At 40.7% G+C, this 21,771-nt stretch overlaps 1 protein-coding gene across 9 annotated transcripts in view; it reads left to right on the forward strand.

Moving 5' to 3' along the window:
* LOC138755727 (1-phosphatidylinositol 4,5-bisphosphate phosphodiesterase gamma-1-like) overlaps positions 1–21,771 on the forward strand; it is a 288,265-nt gene that overhangs the window by 249,267 nt on the left and 17,227 nt on the right. For all 9 annotated transcript variants that reach the window (XM_069922211.1, XM_069922215.1, XM_069922206.1 and 6 more), the window contains exons 25-28: positions 2,828–2,924; positions 8,981–9,205; positions 13,580–13,728; positions 15,789–15,903. In XM_069922211.1, coding sequence (XP_069778312.1) covers positions 2,828–2,924; positions 8,981–9,205; positions 13,580–13,728; positions 15,789–15,903 — 586 coding nt within the window. The remainder of the gene's footprint in view (positions 1–2,827; positions 2,925–8,980; positions 9,206–13,579; positions 13,729–15,788; positions 15,904–21,771) is intronic.

Genomic DNA, 21,771 nt, shown 5'->3' on the forward strand with positions numbered 1-21,771 from the left:
GGCTAGACCTCGACCCACAGATGCATGGAGCCCCAGAGCTACATGAGGAGTGGATCGAGTGTTTCACAGACTTCCTGGAAGCTTCTGGACTCCGACGAGAAGAAACTCAAGCTACTGCAAGTGAGGCTCGGCTGCCGTGCATACTTGGCTATCGGGGCTGCACAACTTACCCAGCTGCCATGACTGAGTTCCGCATCCTCTACAGACTGTGGGTAAACATAGTCTACTCACGGTACCTCCTGGCCTGAGAGAACAGCAACCTGATGAGTCCCTGGATGATTTATTTCGGCCCTGCATGATCTGGGGGAAAGAATGCAGGGGCAATATCCTTGCTCCAGTACCGGCAGACCAGTATGTGGAAGAGCTGATCCGGGATGCCTGCATGGCTGGGGTGTGGTCAGACTACATCTGCCAGTGACTGCTGGAGGAAGACAGTCTGCTGTTACAAAGAGCCCTCCAGCTTGCTAAAACTCTAGATTCAGTTCACCACCATGTTGATTACATCGCTGCCGCAATGGGCCCTCCCAGTGCGGGATGAGGGCGCAGCCATTTTGGGCCAGACTGCCTTTCCCTCAGACCAACAAGTGGCATGATATCAATGACCGCAAAGAACCAATCTGCCGAGATCTGCGGGTATTGTACTGCATCGTTAATGGTGCGGGACAAACATTAGGACAATTTCCATTTACTCTTAATGCCTCAGTTCTGTGCACTGATCCTTCTGGGGCTGGACTTCCATTGGCAGGAAGTCCTACCAGTAACACTCCATGCCATCCGATCTCCGCTATGCACCACTACCAACTCAACCCCACATGAATGCCTGTTTTCCTTCTCCAGGAGGTCGGCAACTAGAACCACACTGCCCCACTGGCTCTTACCCCTGGGACCCGTCCTGCTGTGGAAACATGCAAGGGGTAATAAATCCGACCCCCTTGGTCGAAGAGGTGCAAATCCTGCACGCCAACCCTCAGAATGTCTATGTGGTGTACCCAGATGGCCATGAGAGGACAGTCCCCATCTGGGACCTGGCACAGGCTGGAGACCCCTGCTCACTCCCCACCCCTTCAACCCAGGTCCTACCTACACCCATACTGCCCCTCTCAGGGGCTTGGTGCAGGTCAGTGACCCACCCCCACCCACCACATCATACACCCCAGACGGACCCTGCTCCAGCTGTTCCGACCATCATGGCTGTCCCCACATACACCCAGGCCCCACCTCCTACAGAGCCAGCCCTCCCTCTCCAGCCTCAAGACACACAACCGGCAATGGAACCGACCATTGTACCACCGGTGGAACTGCACCAGTCGCGGAGGCAAAGGAGACCACCCGACCGGCTGAGCCTCTAGGACTTTTAACCTGGCAGGATTTTGTTTTATAAAAGGGGGTGAATGTGATGATACAAGTATATATATATATGACTCTCAATGGGTAGCTGGCCCCGTCCCCAAGGGTGACTCGCTCCCTGGTAACTCCTCCCCTTGTGACCCTGGAATAAAGGTCGACCTCCCTCTCCCTGTCCTCAGTCGAGCCCTTGGAATCGGGCCAGCTACAAGTCTAATGTGTAATAAAGTCTATTGTTCCTCACTCTACGGCTTTGGAATCATTGATCGAATGTATTGGGGGGTGGAGGGGAAATGTTTGGGTTAGTCAAGTCAAGTTTATTGTCATTTGATAGTACAAGTACACAAAATGAAACAGCATTCTCTGGTCTTCGGTGTGTGAGGAGGCAAAGTGGCCACTGCAACCTCATGCACCGCCATCTTGTCATCTATTCATGATGTTAGATGTGCAGAGCAAGGTTTTTACATAATAGGTAGTGGCTGCCAGGAGTAGTGGTGAAAGTAGAACTTATAATAGACAGATGAAAATCTAGATAATAGAGGGATCCAAGCACCAAAAACTTAGTTTAATTTGGCATTATGTTCAGCCCATCCCAGTGCTGTACTGTTCTATAGTCTCAGGGATGGCCAACTTTTTAATTTTTAATTTAGACATACAGCACAGTAACAGGCCTTTCGGCCCATGAATCCATGCCGCCCAATTAACCTACTTGTGGGTCGAAATGGCCTGTTACCATGCTGCATGTTTATATTAAAAATTCAAAGATTGGCCACCCCTGGTTTAAGTTCTAACTGATAAGGTACTTATCATCCAAAGCCCAGTTTTAACTCAGATTCCCTGATAAGCTTAAGCATGATTTGGGTTTTTAAATTGAAAACAATCATAAACATAAGTGAGGTAGCAACGAGTACTGAATTAGAGAACATGAATTTAAAATGAATATGTTTGGAAAACTGACTTGGCTCAGGCAGTTGAGGCCAGGATGATACACTCTTTTTAAAATGATCTGAATAGACTGGACTGTGAATAGTGTTGGGTATTTACTAAGATTCCACAGGAATATGATAGCACTTGTGTTTGAAGCTAGTCTGAAAAACAGTGTGGCAGAAGTTCATCAGGGGCTGGGCGGGGGGAAGAGTCACCCTGGTTTCTCCTTGGTTGCTGTCCTCTGACCCTTGCTCAAAGGTGGTCTGCTAACAGATTTTTACTGAGATTCTGAGACTGATGATGGATTCTGGGGTTGAGTTACCCATCAGGGCTCAGGTGAATAGAGCAGGCACTTTGGGAATACTTGCAGACTGTTTCCCAGAACAAGACAACAAGACAAATCCTACAAGAGAGGAACATGTTGAAAACTAAAATTGCTTTTCATTCCCATGGTGAATCCCTTTGCAGCCAATGCTATTAATTGCCATCAGAATCTGCAGATTAACTTGAATACTGCTGCTTGGGTGGTCGATGACAATTGTTGTCTTTGGAACAGATGCAAGAAGGGAAAATAATGGAAAGGCGAAAGAAGATTGCCCTGGAACTGTCGGAGTTGGTTGTTTATTGCCGTCCAGTGCCTTTTGATGAAGACAGTAAGTTTAACCCCATTACATTGGGCCCATTCAGGTAGAAACCCTCTATTTTCTTGGCATGGCTTATTGCAATTTATTGGGTTAGGTTAATGTTTTCCTTAATTTAAAAGTGATGCATAGACAAGAATCTCATCCAATATGACCCAATCCAGAACGTCTACTGCACCCCCTGTTTCTGCATGAGCTGGAGTGGATTTAATTTTAAGGCATTACCTCATTAATACAGCACACAAGGCTACTCCACTTGCCGCTTGGGATACTTCATCACAATAAATGTCTTATTCACACAAGTACTTCCTATTGCCTCACTTGAGCTGCTTGCTGGATTAATCCAAAGCAAGTCACTCTTCACAGTTTCTTTAGTTCCGTTATGTTATTCCAGCTAACTTTCACTTCGATATTGCAAAGTTCTCAATCTTGATCTACCGAATAAATCCTGTGGTAAATATTTCCTGTTCCAGTCACCCCTTTGAGTGTATTTCTTTAGAAATATTATTTCCATATTCAACTCCCCATCATGAAAATTTTTAATTTAAAAAATTCTCACTCCTTATACTTCTCTAATTTGGTGGCTGTTATTCAAGGTTTGGCTTTCTATTAGATCTAAACTGTTCTGTTTTTGGGTACAATTTTCTGGTGAGATTTTCCATCCAATCTCCCAACATCAAGAGGGTGAAACTCCATGGGTTCTAGGTCTATCCTGAGTATTTACTGTTATATTCTCAGTGGAACCCGAACTAATTATTTAAGTCCTCCAGTAAGATCCCAAGCTTGTCCAATCTGAAGTATTCAATACTTAATTGTTAATTGAATTTTCATCCCAGAGAGATTTTGCGACAAACACCTACAATGTTCTCTTGAAGATGCTCGAAATTCTTTCTGTCCATAAAAATGGCATCATCATAACATCTCTCAACAGAGGAAGCTCTGCTTAAATATTAGTCTGGTGCCCAAACTTCCAAAAGCACAGCAAGTGTGGGTTGAAAGTTAACACCTTGGTTGGAATTGGGCTGATGAGCATTGTAGAGGTAGTGTAGAATGAACCATGCTCTAAGAGTGCTTAATGATGACGGTGAGTAAATAAGCTAGCGGTCTTCATCTGTCCAGAACATTTGATGATCACAAAAGAGTCTCTATCGGGGGGCGTGGCAAGATGGCGTAAGGAACAGATGTGCCTTCCAGTCCTCTCCTGACTCTAACTTATTGTTTTGTCTTTAAATGGCCGTTAAAACTTTTTTTAAAAGTTTATAAATAGTATGTTGAATTAATACCTAATGGTACATTTGTTAAAAAAAAGTAAAAGGAAACATCAACAGATTGTTAAAAAATTATATTTTCCGAAATTATCTGAGCCTGCTTGTTTACAAAAAGCCACGACTCAGCGTGAAATGGATCCAGGAAAACAAGCGAAGAATTCGGCCTTGGAGCTCCGTTCTGATTCCGTAAGTCTTTCTGAAGGTCGTTTTCAGCTGCCTTTAGAACAAAGGGCTGGCCGGATGCCAATATTTCAAACAACGTCAACTGAGACTTTGACTGCTGAATTAGCTGGGGCGCCACCAGTTGGAGAGTTAAAGAGTTGTTATTTGACTGCTATACCACCAGTTATAACAGCTCTTCCAGATACTGACGTAACGAAGCTTTTAAAGGAGGTTTGGATCAAAGATTACCCTGATCATCAGCCTCCTGATACTTCTGGGGGGTCTGTGGCAGGGGCTCTTACACGGAGTCAAACTGCAAGAAAAGCTACTAAATTAAAAGAAGGGATAGAAGGTCCTCTGATTCCACAAGAACAGCAGAATCCCACCATGTCTGGATCTACTGATGTTGATATACTTTTCAAGAGTCTTGAACATAAGATATTTTCTTCAATGATGCATTTAGGTGATTCTATGAATAATCTTACTTCTAAGATTAATGCATTGGTGGATGTTAATACTCAACAGATGGCTGATTATGGAGCTTTTAAAGTTGAAACTATTGAAAGACTTGAGATGTGTGATCAAGGATTATCTGATGTACAAGATCAATTGCAAGATGTGAATAAAACAATTGAAATGTTACAGATTCAGAATAAAAATTTAGCAAAAAAGGTTGATTATTTGGAGAACCAATCCAGACGGAATAATGTGAAAATTGTCGGCTTGCCAGAAGGCATAGAAGGGCCAGATCCAAGAAAATTTTTCACTGAATGGATTCCACAAGTGTTGGGACAAGATAAGTTTTCTGAAGGTTTAATATTGAAACGGGCTCATAGAGCTTTGAGAAGGAGACCTTTTTCAGGACAGAATCCAAGACCTGTTCTGGTTCGCTGTTTAAATTACTGTGATAGAGAGACTATTTTACGTATGGCTATTAGAAATGCACAGCAAAACAAATCTCCTTTGATGGTTCAGAGTAATCATGTTTTCTTCTATCCGGATTTGAGTCAGGAAATTATGTTTCAACGACGTGAATTTAATTCTGTGAAAGAATTATTGTGGAAAAAAGGATATAAGGCAACTTTTAGATACCCTGCGGTACTGAAGATTTTTCAGGATGGATATCAACCAACGTTCTTTGATAATCCTAAAGAAGCTATGGATTTTGCTCAGTCTTTACCAATTACGCAATTCCAGGAACGACGTAGTCCTCCACGGTCTCCAAAGAGGGCAGAGCTGCAAGAAGGGAATTTGATTTCTGGAAGAAATGGAAGAAACGGTGGTCGCAATGGCAAAGGAAACTCATTTAATAGATAAGGAACATTTGAAACTCAAACATGAATGGGTTGGGCACGTTTTTTAATTCTTCGTTTAATTCTAAGGCAAAAGGTGTGGCAATTTTGGTACATAAGAATCTACCATTTTAGTTACAGAGTGAAGAGAAAAATGGTGGAAGATTATTAAAATTAAATTGTACAATCTTTAATGAGGCATGGACTTTGCTTGATGTTTATGCTCCTAATGTTGAGGATATAGCTTTTGTTGTGGATATGTCTTTATTACTTGGACAATCAAACTCTAATGTGATGTTGGGGGAGATTTGAATGTGGTGTTGGAGCCTTTATTGGATAAGTACTCAAGAGTAATTAAGAAGTCTATGATGGCAATCCAAGTGATTAATATGATGGCAGATTTGAATTTAATTGATATTTGGCGAAGAGTTAATCCTACAGAGAAAGATTTTTCTTTTTATTCCTCACGGCATAATTCTTTTTCTAGAATTGATTATTTTTTAATATCAGCACATTTGCAGGATAGGGTTACATCTGTGGAGTATAAGGCTAGATTGGTTTCGGATCATTCATTATTATTATTAGAATATTTGAGTTCACAAGATGTTCAGAAAGCTTCAAGATGGAGATTTAATACTATGCTATTACGACGCAAATTTAATCCTGTGAAAGAACAGTTGTGGAAAAAAAGACATAGGGCAACATTCAGGTATTCTGCGGTACTGAAGATATTTTAGGATGGAAATTAGCCAAAATTCTTTGACAATCCTAAAGAGGTTATGGACTTTGCTCAGTCTCTACCAATCATGCAGTTTCAGGAACAATGTAGTCCTTCAAGGTCTCCAAAGAGAGTAGAGATGTAAGGTGGGATCCAGATTTTTAAAAGAAATGGAAGCAATGGTGATCGAAGTGGTAACGTTGATTTAAAAAAATAAATCTTTTATCTTTTTTTGAAAAGAGTTTAAATAGTTTAAATAATGATGATAGTTTAACGAAATGGGAGTTGGGAGAGGGAACTGGGTGGGCACTAGTTTCCAGAAGTCATCAGCTACCTGTGAGTTATCTCACACCCAATATTTTGGGGGAGTTACTGCTTTGGGCGGTTTAAACAGGAGGAGGTAGTTGTGACCTCCGACCTGTTTTTTTTTCTTTTTAATTTTTAGGTTAAGAAGTGAAGGTTTTTTTTTAATTATTGTTTTAAATAAATAATTTTTTTTTAACTCTTTGTTTTCTGATTGTAATTGAGAGGGAATTAGGAGGTTTTTTTCTCTCCTTTTTTTTCTCTTCTTTTTGGGGGGGGGATTTTTTCTCTTTTTTAAGAGGATGATGTCACAGAAGATAATAAGTCAAAAATTGAGGATGTTGAATTAGATGAAGAGGAAGATGAGGGGAAAGGTGATAAGAGAAAGAAGAAAATTAAGTACAAATACATTGAGGGAAAAGAGTTTAATAAAATTAAGTTAATTTCGATAGAGAATTTTGAAAATGTTATAAATGAAGAATATGGAGAATTTTATAAGAGTTTGAACTTTTTTTCTTTTTTTTCTTTTTTTTATTTAAGGGGAGGGGAAGGGAATAAAAAGTTTATCTGATTGTTTTTCTAAGGGATGTTTTTGTTCTCTCGATGAATTATAAAGGAAACTTGATATTAATGGAAATTCTGTATTTATGTATTATTAATTTTGATTTTTTGTATAACAAATATGTGGTTGATATATGATTTTAATATTTGAACTTAGTTTTAAAGTGGATTTCATTTGTTAAATACATGTATTATGTTTGATTTAAATATATGTTTAAGGATATTATTTTAGTATTGATATTTTTTTTGTTGTTAGTAATTTTTTTTGTTGTTAATTTTTATCTTTTTTTTGTAAGTGGGTTTTTTATATTATTTACAACATTGTTAATTAATTCTTCACTATTTTGGGGGGAGGGTTGGACTAATTTTAAATTAGATGATTAATGTTGTGTTATAATTATTAGGGGGGTTAATTTGTGTAGTTTAATGATGTAGTATTCTAATTTTTATTATCTTATTTTTTATTATTTCTTTAAATGTAATTTTTATTTTATTCATGTCATAAAATTTGAAATAAAGTTTAAAAAAAAACAAAAAAAACAAAAGAGTCTCTATCTAGTCAACACCAAATTTCTAATCACTCACTGCTGCCCGACTGCTGGCCTTTGTCAGGGGCATCCTTACAAGTATAGAAGTGTTCCACAAACGTGGCTTTCCCGCCACCACAACTGAGCCTTCACCCACATCTCCTCCATTTCCCACTCGTCTGCCCTGGCCCCCTCTGCCCCCAGACACAACAAACATAGAATCTCCCTCATACTCACCTACTGTCCTACCAGCCTTTTGCATCAAATAATCTGCCAGTATTTCCAGTACTTTCTACTGGATCCCACCATCAGACACATTTTTCATTCTCCTCCCCTCTCTTAGTCTTCCATGGGGACCGATCCCTCCGAGATCCCTCCCCACCTATCGCCCCTCCCTAGTACCTTCCCCTCTGACCGCAGGAGGTGCAATACTTGCGCTTACACCTCCTCCCTCACCACGGTCTGGGGCCCCAGATTGGCCTTTCAAGAGAAGCAACATTTCACTTCAACATCCACAGGACCTCATTAGTGCATCACATGAACCTTTGTGGCCTTCTCTACATCAGATTGGGAGATCACTTTGCTCAGCACCTCCTCTTCATCCACAACAATAGCAACCTCCCTGTAGCCAACCATTGCAATTCTGAGTCAACCATTGCACTATCCCACCTTGACCACCTGCAGATTAGAGGAACAACACCTTATTATCTGTCTGGGCCCTCTCTAGCCAGATGACCTTAACATTAAAACTTCTCTGCTTTCTGCTAAACTTGCTCACCTTTTCTTTACCCTCCCCCATCCAGTCTTTCCAGTTCTCCTCTCCCTTCCCTCGTACCCACCCAGCCATCCCTCCTCCCCCTCTGGTTCAAGCCAGAAATGTCGATAATGTATTTTTAACTTTCCTTCATAAAGGACATTACTTGACCAGTTGAGATCCAGCATTTTGTGTTTTTCCTCCATGCACATATACATAAACTTTTTGCTGTACTTATAGCCATGGAGAGCACCTTGAGGAAAATTGCCAGCCAATGAGGAAGTTGTTCTCAATCTCCTGTGTGTCTCAAGTTGTGTTCTCTGACAGGTATTCCAAAGATGTCAATAAATGCTGAAGAGAAGTATTTTATCAGTCTCAGGCAGTCCCTTAGCGTTATGGATGATGAGTTCTCTGGGATCTGATACAGCTGATTAGTCCAGTGTGTGACCCATAGAATCTGATGTTTTATTGCTTTATCTTCAGAGATTGGAACAGACAAAGCCTGTTACAGAGATATGTCATCCTTCCCTGAAACAAAGGCAGAGAAGTATGCCAACAAGAGTAAGGGCAAGAAGTTCCTTCAGTACAACCACCGGCAGCTGAGCCGTGTCTACCCCAGGGGGCAACGGCTGGATTCCTCCAACTATGACCCGCTGCCCATGTGGATCTGTGGCAGCCAGCTGGTGGCCCTCAACTTTCAAACACCAGGTAACATTGCTGCAACGAGCCCTGTCAGAGAGCAGCCTTGCCAGAGTTGCCAGAGGAGGCAAGATTTCAGCCTCACCGCCATATAGTCTTCACCAGTTGATGGGGTTCCTTAATATTGACTCAAGTCTGATTCATAAACTTACATGGTTCAGATTTCTCAGTTTCAAATGTCTGATTTTGTAAGTGTGGGAGGACTTCAAAAGTAGTCACAGACTGTTTAAATAAGGGTAAATGTTTCCAGTATGGAAGGAAACAGTGAGTCCTACTGGCTCTTATCTTGAACTTTCATGATCTCAATATTTTTTTATTTTATAAACAGAGCAGGTTCTTTTGGCATGTTCCAGTATGCTCAAAGAAAATTAGAATTAGTGTGGTATATTTCTCAGTGGAGCAAGACATTTAGAGCTGTTATTTATGTTCTATAAAACTGAACAATGATTTTTTTCAAAATGTTTGCTTGATGAAAAAAAATTGGGGATGATCACAAAGAACTTCAAGATGAACACAGTGATAATTTCAGATTTGGAAGTTGGAGAAACACTAAATTAACTTTGATTGAATTTAGCATTTCTTATTGCATAATGACATTGACATTGTGGTTAGTTCAGGTGCCTGTCTACATTTTGTCATACCTTGATGAAGGGCTCAAGCCCAAAACATTGCTTATGAATCTATCTTTGCTGTTAAAAGTACATTGTTTGACCTAGAGTCTGCAGACTTCCATATTTTACTCACATTTAAAGAGATCTCAGCATAGCAGCCTTAAATGAGGCAGTAAGATTGGGGTAGGGCAATAGGACCTTGCCTCTTCTGGACCACAGAGTGGCATGGCAGTGTCGGGTAGCTCTGAGTCCCTGCAATCTATGCAACCATTGCATCCACAGATTGTGGAGTGTGTGAGGTGCAGGTACCTGTCATTAAGACCTTTACAGAGAATGGCATCAATTTATTCTCAATCACAATTACGAGGGATGCTTATCATACATTTAATAATGAAGGCTGAGTGGATCACTTTAATTCATATGTAGTTCAATACTTTAGTGTGATGAACTACTCATTTTATTCTAAATTGTTTACTGACATCATCAGACACTGTTACAAACTAATAACCCTCTCAATTTTGTTAGGGACTAAAGAGACTTTGTTAGCACTAACAAAGGAACAGCAGTGGCAAAAATTTAACTCACAATTCTTGCAATGAGTTGTCCTTCAGAGAGATTTTCCTTCATATGAGTGATTTCACAAACTCTCTCTTATGTTGCCTAAGAGTTCATTTGACAATACAAATTATAAAGTGTCCTGCAATGTTTTCTCAGCATAATAGTGTTTTCATGATATTACAGTTCATTTCCGATTATCCAAAATGCTTGGGCCTGGACATTTTTTGGTTAACTGCATTTTTCATATAATTAAATATTGGCTTTAAGCAGCCCTGTAGCATCAGCAGAATACTTGCATCAGCTGTCGCTGATCCCCAACACCTCCCCACCTCCATCACTGATTCTGCTTGGGAGCCTGAGGTCCCCACTTCTGCCACTGTCACCGATCCTCGACACCTCCCCACCGCCATCGCCGATCCTGCCCAGGAGCCCAAGGATCCCGCTTCTGCCTGGGAGGGTTCTCTCCTTGATGATGCTGGGACAGCAGAGAACCAAGTACAGTGCAAGGGAAAGAAGAAATGGAAAGAGAGAGGGGAGGGAGTTACCTGGAACAGGGACAATCTCCCCATGCATTGCCTGACCCGCCAACTTCCTCCGGTCATTCACTGATGGCTCAAGATTCCAGCCTGTATCTCTGAGCCAGCATCCAGCCATTCAGCATCTGTCTTCCCGACTTGTTCTGTGCTCTGTTGTTACTGAACTGGCACTAACAGCGTGTCAGAGCCCCACATGGGCATGTCATGTGAAATTTTATTTTCCACTTGTGACGTCATGTTGCCGCCGTGTTTCGAACTAACCAACCCTTGTTAGTATTAACACAGGAATAGCAATGGAATATACACCAGACAGTGGTAAATTCAAAATAATAGATTTTATTTAAAATTATTTAAACATTTTATTAATCACATAACAATTCTCACAATGCTAAACTTACTTAACTCTAAGCTTAACCACACTATGCATGAATGTAATTGTATAAATGTGTGTGTATTGAAGTCCAAACTATTTCAGTTTAAACTTGAGTCTGAAAAGTTATTTATTTATAAGGTCCAATATTTTAAGACTTGTTGAACTTGAAGATCTATTAAATTGTAGTTCAGAAGTGATTCTGAAACATCAAATTCTTTTAAATTGTTACTTAAAGCAGTAATAAAGTATTTGATTACACTGGCTTAGTCCTTAGACTGTTCAAACTCACAAATCTTGTTGAGCTATTTTCCCAAAAAGAGATTTCTTCTTAAACTCTCACACTAGTTTTTATTCAACTCCCTCTTAGCTTCTTAAGATTTCTAGAGTTCTTGTCCACAACAAGGCTGCCTTCTAGTAACAAAAAGAGACAGTCAGAAGTGGTCTGGCTTACTTTAAAGCCACTTAGAACAACACCTCCTCCTTCTCCAGAGACTACTGTCAATCTTCTTTTCCTTCTGTTTTTTTCCTCTGGTCTTAAGATGCCCGTACTTATGGAGAGAGAGACATAGATACCCTTTAAACAGTTGCCAACCCCAGTTTCTTGTAAACCATGTGATCTTCATACCTCTATCTTGTAGACGACACGACTCCGAAAGATGGCCTCACTTCTGTTTCAAATGCTTAAGTATATCGCGCACATGGCTTTGAGTTTCCTTCCTCTTGTTCAAGAGGCCTTAAGTGGTTTAGTTTAAAAACAGATGGCTTCCTTCAGCAGTTCTTATTGAGTACTTAAATACTTGAATAATTAAGACCCACTTCAAATCCATTAGCTCTGTCTTTCCAAGGCCCGTTGATTCTGAAAATTAACAGTCTTTCTAAGATCAATGGTGTATCTGTAAATGTGCTGATCTGTCTGTAACCCTGTACCAGCCCACAACTTACTAAGAATTATATATATATATATATATATATATATATATATAAATGTATATAAATATTTTAACTATAATTTAATTTACAGACATTTTTATAAGAAATAGAGCTTAACCTTATACTAAATATTACTATTAACACAGATCCACTATAGCCAAAAAAAGTTTGGATAATTGAGATTTTCATTTGACTGAATTTCGGATAATCGGAAGCGTTCTGTATAAACAGTTGGGCAGAGAAATGACAAATGAAATACAATGTCAGAAAGTGTATGATCATGCACACTGGTAGAAAATATAAATGGGCAGACTATTTTTAAATGGGAAGAAAATTGAAAATGCTCAGATGCAAAGCAGCACGGTTAGCATAACAGTTAACAGAACCCTGTTACAGCGCTAGCGATCAGGACCAGGGTTCGAATCCCACGCTGTCTGTAAGGAGTTTGTACATTCTCCCCTTGTCTGCATCAGTTTTCACTGGGGGCTCAGGTTTCCTCCCACTGTTCAAAATGTAATGGTGGTTGTAGGTTAATTGGGTGTAATTGGGCGGCCACAGGCTCATGAGCCAAAAGGGCCTGTTGTCGTGCTGAATGACTAAATTTAAAAGAAAATTAAAAAGGATACGTGAAAGTAAATTTGGATGTTGAGGCAATGGTGAAGAAGGCAAATCCAATGCTGGCCTTCATATCAAGAGGTATAGAGTATAAGAGCAGGGATGTGATGTTGAGGGTTTATAAGGCCCTGATGAGACCTCATTTGGAGTATTGTGAGCAGCTTTCGGCTCCTCATTTAAGAAAGGATGTGCCGACATTGGAGAGGGTTCAGAGGTGGTTTACAAGAATGATTCTGGGAACAAAAGGGTTATCCTATGAGCTGTGGGAAAATGGATCAACTCATGATTAAATGACGGGGGAGGAATGATTAACTGAATAGTCTATTTCTGCTCTTGTGTCTTATGGTAAATGTTAGACTGATACTCCCTCTCCTGGATTAGATGATAATTACAGCAACTTTGTGCATCTGGATCAATTTTAAACCTCTTGAGGTAAAACACAAAAGTCTGCAGACACTGTGGTTGATGAAGGGCTCAAGCCCGAAACATCGGTCATGATTCTTTATCTTTGCTACATTAAGCACTCTGTTTGACTTGCTGAGTTTCTGAGTTCACAAACCTGGCACATCCTGACTGCACTGATCAGATTTTGGTATATGGAATATTACAATTAAAATTAAACCTAAAATTCTGAGGCAGTCACAACTGAATGAAGTAGAGGCAGTGTAAATAAATGAAACTTTGCAGGAGATCCAGATAGGGGCCTTCTATTTGAAAACTGAATGGGCTTTGGATATGTCTTTTTTTTTCCACACTGTAGACAAACCAATGCAATTGAACCAGGCGATCTTCACCATGAATGGGAAATGTGGATATGTGTTGCATCCTGACATCATGAGGGATGAGAGCTTTGACCCCTTTGACAAAAACACTCTCAAGGGTGTGGAACCCATCACCATACAGCTTCAGGCAAGTGACAAGCAGTTTGTTTTACCATAAAGGATTTGTATGTTGCATCCTGAAACAAAGTACAACTGCAAGATAGAATTGTAAACTTCCACAACAGGTAGAAAGAAAGCAGATAAATAGTAAATAAAGAACTGCTCTGACAAGTGCTCCATCCCCACTGATCCCTTTGATTTTAACACTGCTGTTTACAGGATCATTGATTTCAGATTAAATCCTTTTGGACTTCTTGTGATGTCATAAGGATTTTGATATTAATCTATTGGAGCTTTAGTAAACCTTCCTTGTCATTAAGCTGAAACAGGTTGGAAGAAGGTCATATGATGCATAGATAGGTGGAGGGGCAGATAGTGAAGAGGGAGTAGAGAAGCTGCGGAAAGGCTTAGATCAATTAGGTGAATGGACAGAGAAGTGGAAAATTAAATAAAATATTGGAAAGTATACCTTGGTAGAAGGAATAAAAGTGGAGAATATTATTTGGATGGAGAGAAAATACATTTGAAGGTGCAAAGGGACTTGAGAGTCTCTAAAGATTAACCTCCTGGTTGAGTCAGTGGTAAACAAGGAAAATGAAATATTTGCATTTATATCTAGAGGAATAGGATATAAGAGCAGGGTTATGATGTTGAGGCTTTATAAGTAACTGGTAAGGCCTCACTTGGAGTATGATGTACAGTTTTTGGGCTCCTTATTTAGAAAGGATTTGTTGGCATTTGAAAGGGTTCAGAGAAAATTCACAAGAATAATTCGTGGAATCAAGAGGTCATATGATGACTTTTGGACTGTACCCCTTGGAGTACAGAAGAATGAGGGTGACTTCATAGATACATTTTGAATGTTGAAGTGCCCGGACAGAATAGATGTAGCTAAGTTGTTTCCATTGTTTGGGAGGCTCGAGAAAAAGAGGACAAAAATTCAGGATTGAATGAAGTCCATTTCAAACAGAGATGTGGAGGAAATTCTTTAGCCAGAGAGTGATGAACCTCTGGAATTTGCTACCACAGATGGCTATGGAGGCCATTGTGTGTACTTAAGGCAGAGATTGATAGGTATCAAAACAGTCAGGGTATTGAAGTCATAGGGAGAAGGCATGGGAGTGGGGCTGGGTGGAAGAATGGATCAGCTCATGATAGAATGGCGGAGTGGAAACTAGATTCTGCACTTTATTTTTTTTAAAATTTGCTCAATTTAAGTACAGTATGTGTTCACTTACGTGGATATCATGCAAAACAAAGTTTTTTACTCTGCCTTAGTTCACAATCCAACACTTGCTCTTTCAGCAATGCCCTGAACATCTTTCCTTTCTTATTTTGTATTGAATTCCTCGACATGTTATTTTTGACCTTGCCTCCACTATTCTTTCAGACAACACATTCTCGATAATATTGACTTATGGCGGCCCGCTACCCGGTAGGCATCCCGACACACAAGATGGTGGCTGAACGCGGTGATCCTGCAAGGGCCATGCCAAATAAATGGCCTTTCTTCATGGGCTGCAGGCCGCATGGTGGGAAGCAGCGAGCACTGGCAGGGACGCCGGTCTATTAATGATGTCATTTCTGCCGGAAGTGGCAGGAGAACTAGACCCAGTGGGCCTATATAAGGCAGGGCAAACCATCAATAAATCAGCATTGACTGTACTCACCTCATGCAAGTGTCTTGCTTTCACCCCCTGCCATAGCATGTGCCACAGACTCATTACATTAAACAAGTTTTCCACATTTTCCTTTTGCATTTAATGAAGCCCAAATAAATAATTTAAATATTCAACTATAGAGCCTCAGGGATCATAGAATGATAATTAGGAATGGGAATTCTTGATTAGTTTCTCTATCACCCCAGAATTCAGTAAACAATTGCATCATGACTGATAATCCTATACAGACTGGAATGCTTTGATCTCCCACTGAATTACTGCACTTATCATCTGAATCGCTGTGTACCTGTTAAGGAATTAAATTTACTGAAGGTGAAGTAATTTTTAAGTTCTCTCTCCTTTTAGAATGAATGAGGAAAAGCCTGAGGCCCTGATTCTTATTCATTCCTTTCTCTTAAACTGACAGATCTTGGGAGCACGACATTTGCCCAAGAACGGAAGGAGCATTGTTTGTCCATTTGTTGAGCTCGAGGTATGTGGAGCTGAGTACGACAACAGTAAATACAAGACCGAGGTGGTGGGTAAGTGTGATTCCCACTTGAATCATTAATTTTACATTTCCTCCATATCGTGCAACACAGAAACAGACCCTTAAGTTCACCCCACTCCTGTTGATTCTCATTGACTACATAACGCTTCCACCAGCGTTGTCTCCGCTCCATCCTCAACATTCATTGGAGCGACTTCATCCCTAACATCAAAGTACTCGAGATGGCAGAGTCCGACAGCATCGAATCCACGCTGCTGAAGATCCAACTGTGCTGGGCAGGTCACGTCTCCAGAATGGAGGTCCATCGCCTTCCCAAGATCGTGTTATATGGCGAGCTCTCCACTGGCCACCATGACAGAGGTGCACCAAAGAAGAGGTACAAGGACTGCCTAAAGAAATCTCTTGGTGCCTGCCACATTGACGACTGCCAGTGGGCTGATATCGCCTCAAACCGTGCATCTTGGCACCTCACAGTTCGGCGGGCAGCAACCTCCTTTGAAGAAGACTGCAGAGCCCACCTCAGAGACAAAGGACAAAGGAGGAAAAACCCAACACCCAACCCCAACCAACCAATTTTGCCCTGCAACTGCTGCAACCGTGTCTGCCTGTCCCGCATCGGACTTGTCAGCCACAAAGAAGCCTGCAGCTGACGTGGACATTACCCCTCCATAAATCTTCGTCCGCGAAGCCAAGCCAAAGACATAACCATCTATACTAATCCCATTTGCACTTGATCCATAGTCTTCTATGCCTTGGTAATATGTGGTTATCAAGATAGTGTTGTGAGGACTCTGGCTCCTCCACTCCCAACTTCTCACCACCCTCTGGATTAAATTAATTGCCCCTCAGATGCCCTCTAAACCTTTGTAACCTTACCATAAACCTATGCCCTCTTGTTTCAGACACTTCTGTGATTGAGAAAAGATGCCCTACCTATCTTATTTCTGCCTTACCCTACCTCATCTCTAGTCTTTGACATCATACATTGCTCCTGTGAAGCTCAAGGAACACCAGCTCATTTCTTGGTTAGGCTCCTTACAATCTTCCAAGCTTAACACTGGGTTCAACAATTTCAGATAATGATTTGTCTCTTTCCATTTAAACCTCCTCTGCACACTTCCTTTGCTCTTCTACTTATTCAACTAACCTCCCATTTTTGAGTTGAGCCCCCTCAGCCTCCTCAGCACCAAGGAAAAAAAACCCCGGCGATCAAACCTTTTCTCATGACTAAATTAGTCCATCCCAGAAAATCCCCAGTAAATCTTTCCTGCACCCTTATAAAAGTTTTTTTTACTAAATTTACATCGACCATAATATTCTGTTCACAACCTGGCTTCCATAATGCAGCTAATTCCATGCAGGAGTTGGAAAGGGATGGGGAGGGAGATGGAATACGCCAATCAGGGTTTCTTCACTTTAACCCTGAAAATTAAAATTAGCTGATTCGAAAAGCATTCACAGCTGAGACGCGCATCGAGTTCATGTGCGGCACAAGAATCATTTCTATTTCTTCAGTGCCCTTCTCAAAATAAACTAGCACTCACTGGAAAAATGAAGCAGACCAGAAAATGTTGGAAACACTCAGAAGGTCATCCACATCTGTGGAGAAAGTCAGGTTAACAATTATGACTGCCAATAATCTGCATGACATGATTTCCCTGTTTGCTTGTGATGAATTTCTACTGAAAGAGGTCAAAAGTGAATGTGGCATGTACTGGATAAAATGTTTAGATAGCATCTGAGAGAGATCATGAGTTAACTTTTCAGGTTAATAATCTTTCATTCAACTGGAAAAAATTAAGGAAAAGCAAGTTTCAAACTGCAAATAATGCTGAGATTGAAAGGAAAATTGCAATAGGATGGAAGACAGGAGAGATTAAATGGCAATATGTAAGTCAAAACTGGGATGTTAGTTCAGCAAAGGAAGTGTGTAGAGGAGCTGTAAATAGAAAGAGACAAATCATTATCTGAAATTGCTGAAGCCAGTGTCAATCTTGTGAGGTTGTAAGGGGCTTAACCAGGAGATGAGGTGGTGTTTCTCAAGCTTCTCAGGTCCAGTGTAGGAATTCAAAGATAAAAATACAGTAAAAACACAGAAATACTGGAGGAACTCAACAGGTCCCGTAGCGTGTCCAAAGGAGATCCCTCCCTCCTACAGCCTCCAACCTCATTGTTTCCAAATCCTTCACTGCCCGGTTCTAGCTCCTACCCAAGATCCACAAACCTTTCAATAGGACCCCACTAAAACCCATCAAACCACTGCCCCACCCCATATCTCTCTGGTGATCACCTCTGGTCATCTCCTTCCCATGGCCTCCACCTTTATTGTTTCCAAACCCCGCACTGCCCGATTTAACATCCTACCCAAAATCCACAAATCCAAGGACAGAAAGGACAGAGTGGAACATAGAATTAATGTGACAGGTGTCAGGGTACATAGCATCTTTTGGGGGGGTTGAATGTAGATGTTCTCTAAAGCTAAATGAAAGCATTGCAAACAAATCATTGCTTTGCTTGAAAGGAGTGTGTGAGACCCTAAAGAGTAGAGAGGGAAAAGATGAAAGATAAATACTGTGCTCTTGCATTTTGCACAGGAGCACTCCTCCAGAGGAAGGAGACTGGTTATGATTGAGAAGTAAATCAAAGTGTTATGGAGGGAACAGTCCTTTTGGAATGCTGAGCAGTGAGGGAACAGAATGTGGGTTTGGTGAACCACAAGAAAAAGGAGCAGGAGTAGGTCATCTGGCTCGTAAAGCCCGCTCTGCCATTCAATGAGATCATGGCTGATCTGATGATAGGCTCATCTCCATCTACCTATCTTTACCCCCATATCTCTTAATCCCCTTACTTTGAAAATCTATTCAACATTGCCTTAAATATATTTATTGAGATGGGCAGTAAATTCCACAGATTCACCATCCCCTAGGAACAGCAGTTCCTCCTTATCTGTCCTAAGTCTACTACCTTGAATCTTGAGGTTATTTCTCCTTGTTCTGGTCTGCCCTTCCAAAGGATGCAACTTACCTACCTCTTTCTTATCTATGCCTTTCAGAATTTTATACATTTCTATAAGACCCCTTCTCATTCTTTTAAATTCCAGTGAGTATAGTCCCAGACGATGTAATCTCTTCTCATAGGAAAACCCTTCCTCTGTGGAATCAACCTGGTGAATCTCTTCTGCACCACCTCCAAAACCAGTACATCTTTCCTCAAGTAAGGAGACCAGAACTGTATGCCTCAGAACTGAATGCCTCACTAACATCTTGTACAGATGCAACACTCACCCCTGCTCTTAAATTCAATCCCTTGAGCAAAGAAAGCCAACATTTCATTTGCCTTCTTGATGGCCTGCTGCATCTGCAAACCAACCTTTTGCAATTCATGCACAAGCACTCCTAGTTCATTCTCCATGGCTGCATGCTGCACCACTTTCCATTTAAATAATCCTTCCAAAATGGATAACCCCACATTTTCCAATATTGTCTCCATCTGCAAGACCTTTGCCCACTCACTTAACCAATCTATATCTCTCTGCAGAATTTGCAGATGACACTCAATTTAGTGTCATCAGCAAACTTAGATACACTTCACTCTGTCCCCTCTTCTAGATAGTTTATGTATATCATGAACAGTTGTGGGTCCAGTTCTGCATCACACTGCTCACCACTGATTGCCAACTAAAAAAACGCCCCTTTATTCCAACTCTCTGTTTTCTATTGATTAATCAACCCTCTATCCATGCTAATACATCACCCCCAACTCTATGCATCTTCTGCATGTCTTTTATGCGGTATCTTATCGAACACCTTCTGAAAATCCAGTAAACAACATCCATCTGCTCCCCTCTATCTACTTTGCTGAATCCATGCTACGACTGCCTGGTACATCTATTTCCCTTCAGATGCCTTGCTATTTCTTCTTTAATGATACCTTCAAGCATTTTTCCGACTACATTCTTCCAACTAACTGGCTTATAGTTCCTTGCCTTTTGCATACATCCTTTTTGAATAATGGCATGACATTTATCATCTTTCAATCCATCGGGACTGCCCAGAGTCCAGAGAATTTTGTTAAATTATCTCCTTAGCCTCAATTGACATTCCTTTCAGTACCCTGAGATGCATTCCATCAGGACCAGGGGAATTATCTATATTTAGACCCTTAAATTTTATGAGTACTGCCTTTTTATTGGCAGCTGTTACATCCAGGTACTCACCTCTCATTACATCCATAACATCTGTTTCTTGGCATGTTCAATGTGCCCTCCAGCATGAAGACTGACACAGAAGAGTCATTCAAAGTCTCTGCCATTTCCTTATTATCCAGTAACAATTCCCCCTTCTCGTTTCCCAAGGGCCCAACCTTCACTTTAGCCACCTTTTTTCACTTTATATAATTATAACTTTTAATGTCCATTTTTATATTTTGAACTAATCTTTTCTCATAATCTACCTTCCCTCTCCTTATTGCTCTCTTTGTGGTTCTTTTGTTGAGCACCTTGAAAATCTCTTTGTAAGTCTTCCTCTGTTCCTCAACCATCCCTCCACATAGCCTATGTTCCCAGTCGACCCATAGCCAATCACTCCCTCATCCCCTTGTAGTTTCCTTTATTTACGCAAAACACACTGGTTTCAGACCAAACTATTGTACTCTACATTTGTATGAAAAACTCAATCATATTGTGATCACTCTTTCCAAGGGATCCCTAAAAACAAGATCGCTAATTTTACCTGACTCATTGCACAGCACCAGATCCAAGGTGGGATGTTCCTTCATAGATTCAATAACATGCTGTTCAAGAAAACAATGAAGTGCTCCCCAAAGTTGCCTATTAACCAAGTCTACGTGCATGTTAAAGTTCCCAGTGATAACTACTGTTGCATCCTTACATCTGATGTTTCTTGGTTTTTATAGCCTGTGCCACTGTAATGTTATTATTGAGTGCCCTGTAGAGAACTCCCTCCCTTGAAAGGGGAGGGGAATTATTTAGAGATTCCCAAGTCCTCCAAGAATTCAGTTCATTTTGCATCCTGGATAAAAGTTTCTCCCTTTCTCATTACACTGACCAACAGGTTCCAGAAGGTTATTGACCTGCACATCACTGACCTGCTGAATATTTCTGGTCTTTTCAGTTTTTATTTCAGGTTTACAGTATCCATGGTATTTTATTTATGTATTGACTAACTGAACATGGACTGACAGTTACATCTAAGGTCTTTCTATGGTTTAGTGTTACATTATAAGTGCCTTCATTTCCTCAACCTGATTCAGCCATTAGGTAAATTCTGCTGTTACATGTCTTTTCCTCTCACACATATTCTGTGGGTTTCCTCCAGTGACTGAGGTATGGTGAGACAATTCTTCATTCAGCAGCGCAAGGTATTATTTGTCCATTTCCTCATTGGTTTTGGGTCATTTCATTTGCATTGCAACCAGACAGAAGTAGGACTATAAATAGAATATCCTTTATTGAAGGCAATATCACTAATTTAAGCTGCAGTATCTGAATGCAACAATAGACCATGAGACCTACATCGGACAGAACCTGGTTCTTCGCAGATATTCATATTACACTGCTTTCCTTTTAAAAAAGAAATGAACCAGCATCATGAAGTGAACTGTACACACCTGAAATGCCACCATGAGTTAACTACTTATGACTAATATACTGTGTATTATATATTCTATGGCTTTGTGGATAAGTTTACAGATGATGGAGGGGCAGGTAATGATGTGAAAACAGAAAGGCTAAAAAGGTAAAGGAGAAGGCTCCATTATTGTCACATAATGCTACAGTTAAAATGTAACATACATGAAATTCTTTAACTTTGCTTACCGTAAGGCAGACAGAGGTGTCACTTTGTCCAGTGCCCCTCACAGAAAGGCTGCAAAGATCCTT

The sequence above is a fragment of the Narcine bancroftii genome, chromosome 2 (genome assembly GCF_036971445.1).
Source record: "Narcine bancroftii isolate sNarBan1 chromosome 2, sNarBan1.hap1, whole genome shotgun sequence".
In the NCBI taxonomy this organism is placed as follows: domain Eukaryota; kingdom Metazoa; phylum Chordata; class Chondrichthyes; order Torpediniformes; family Narcinidae; genus Narcine; species Narcine bancroftii.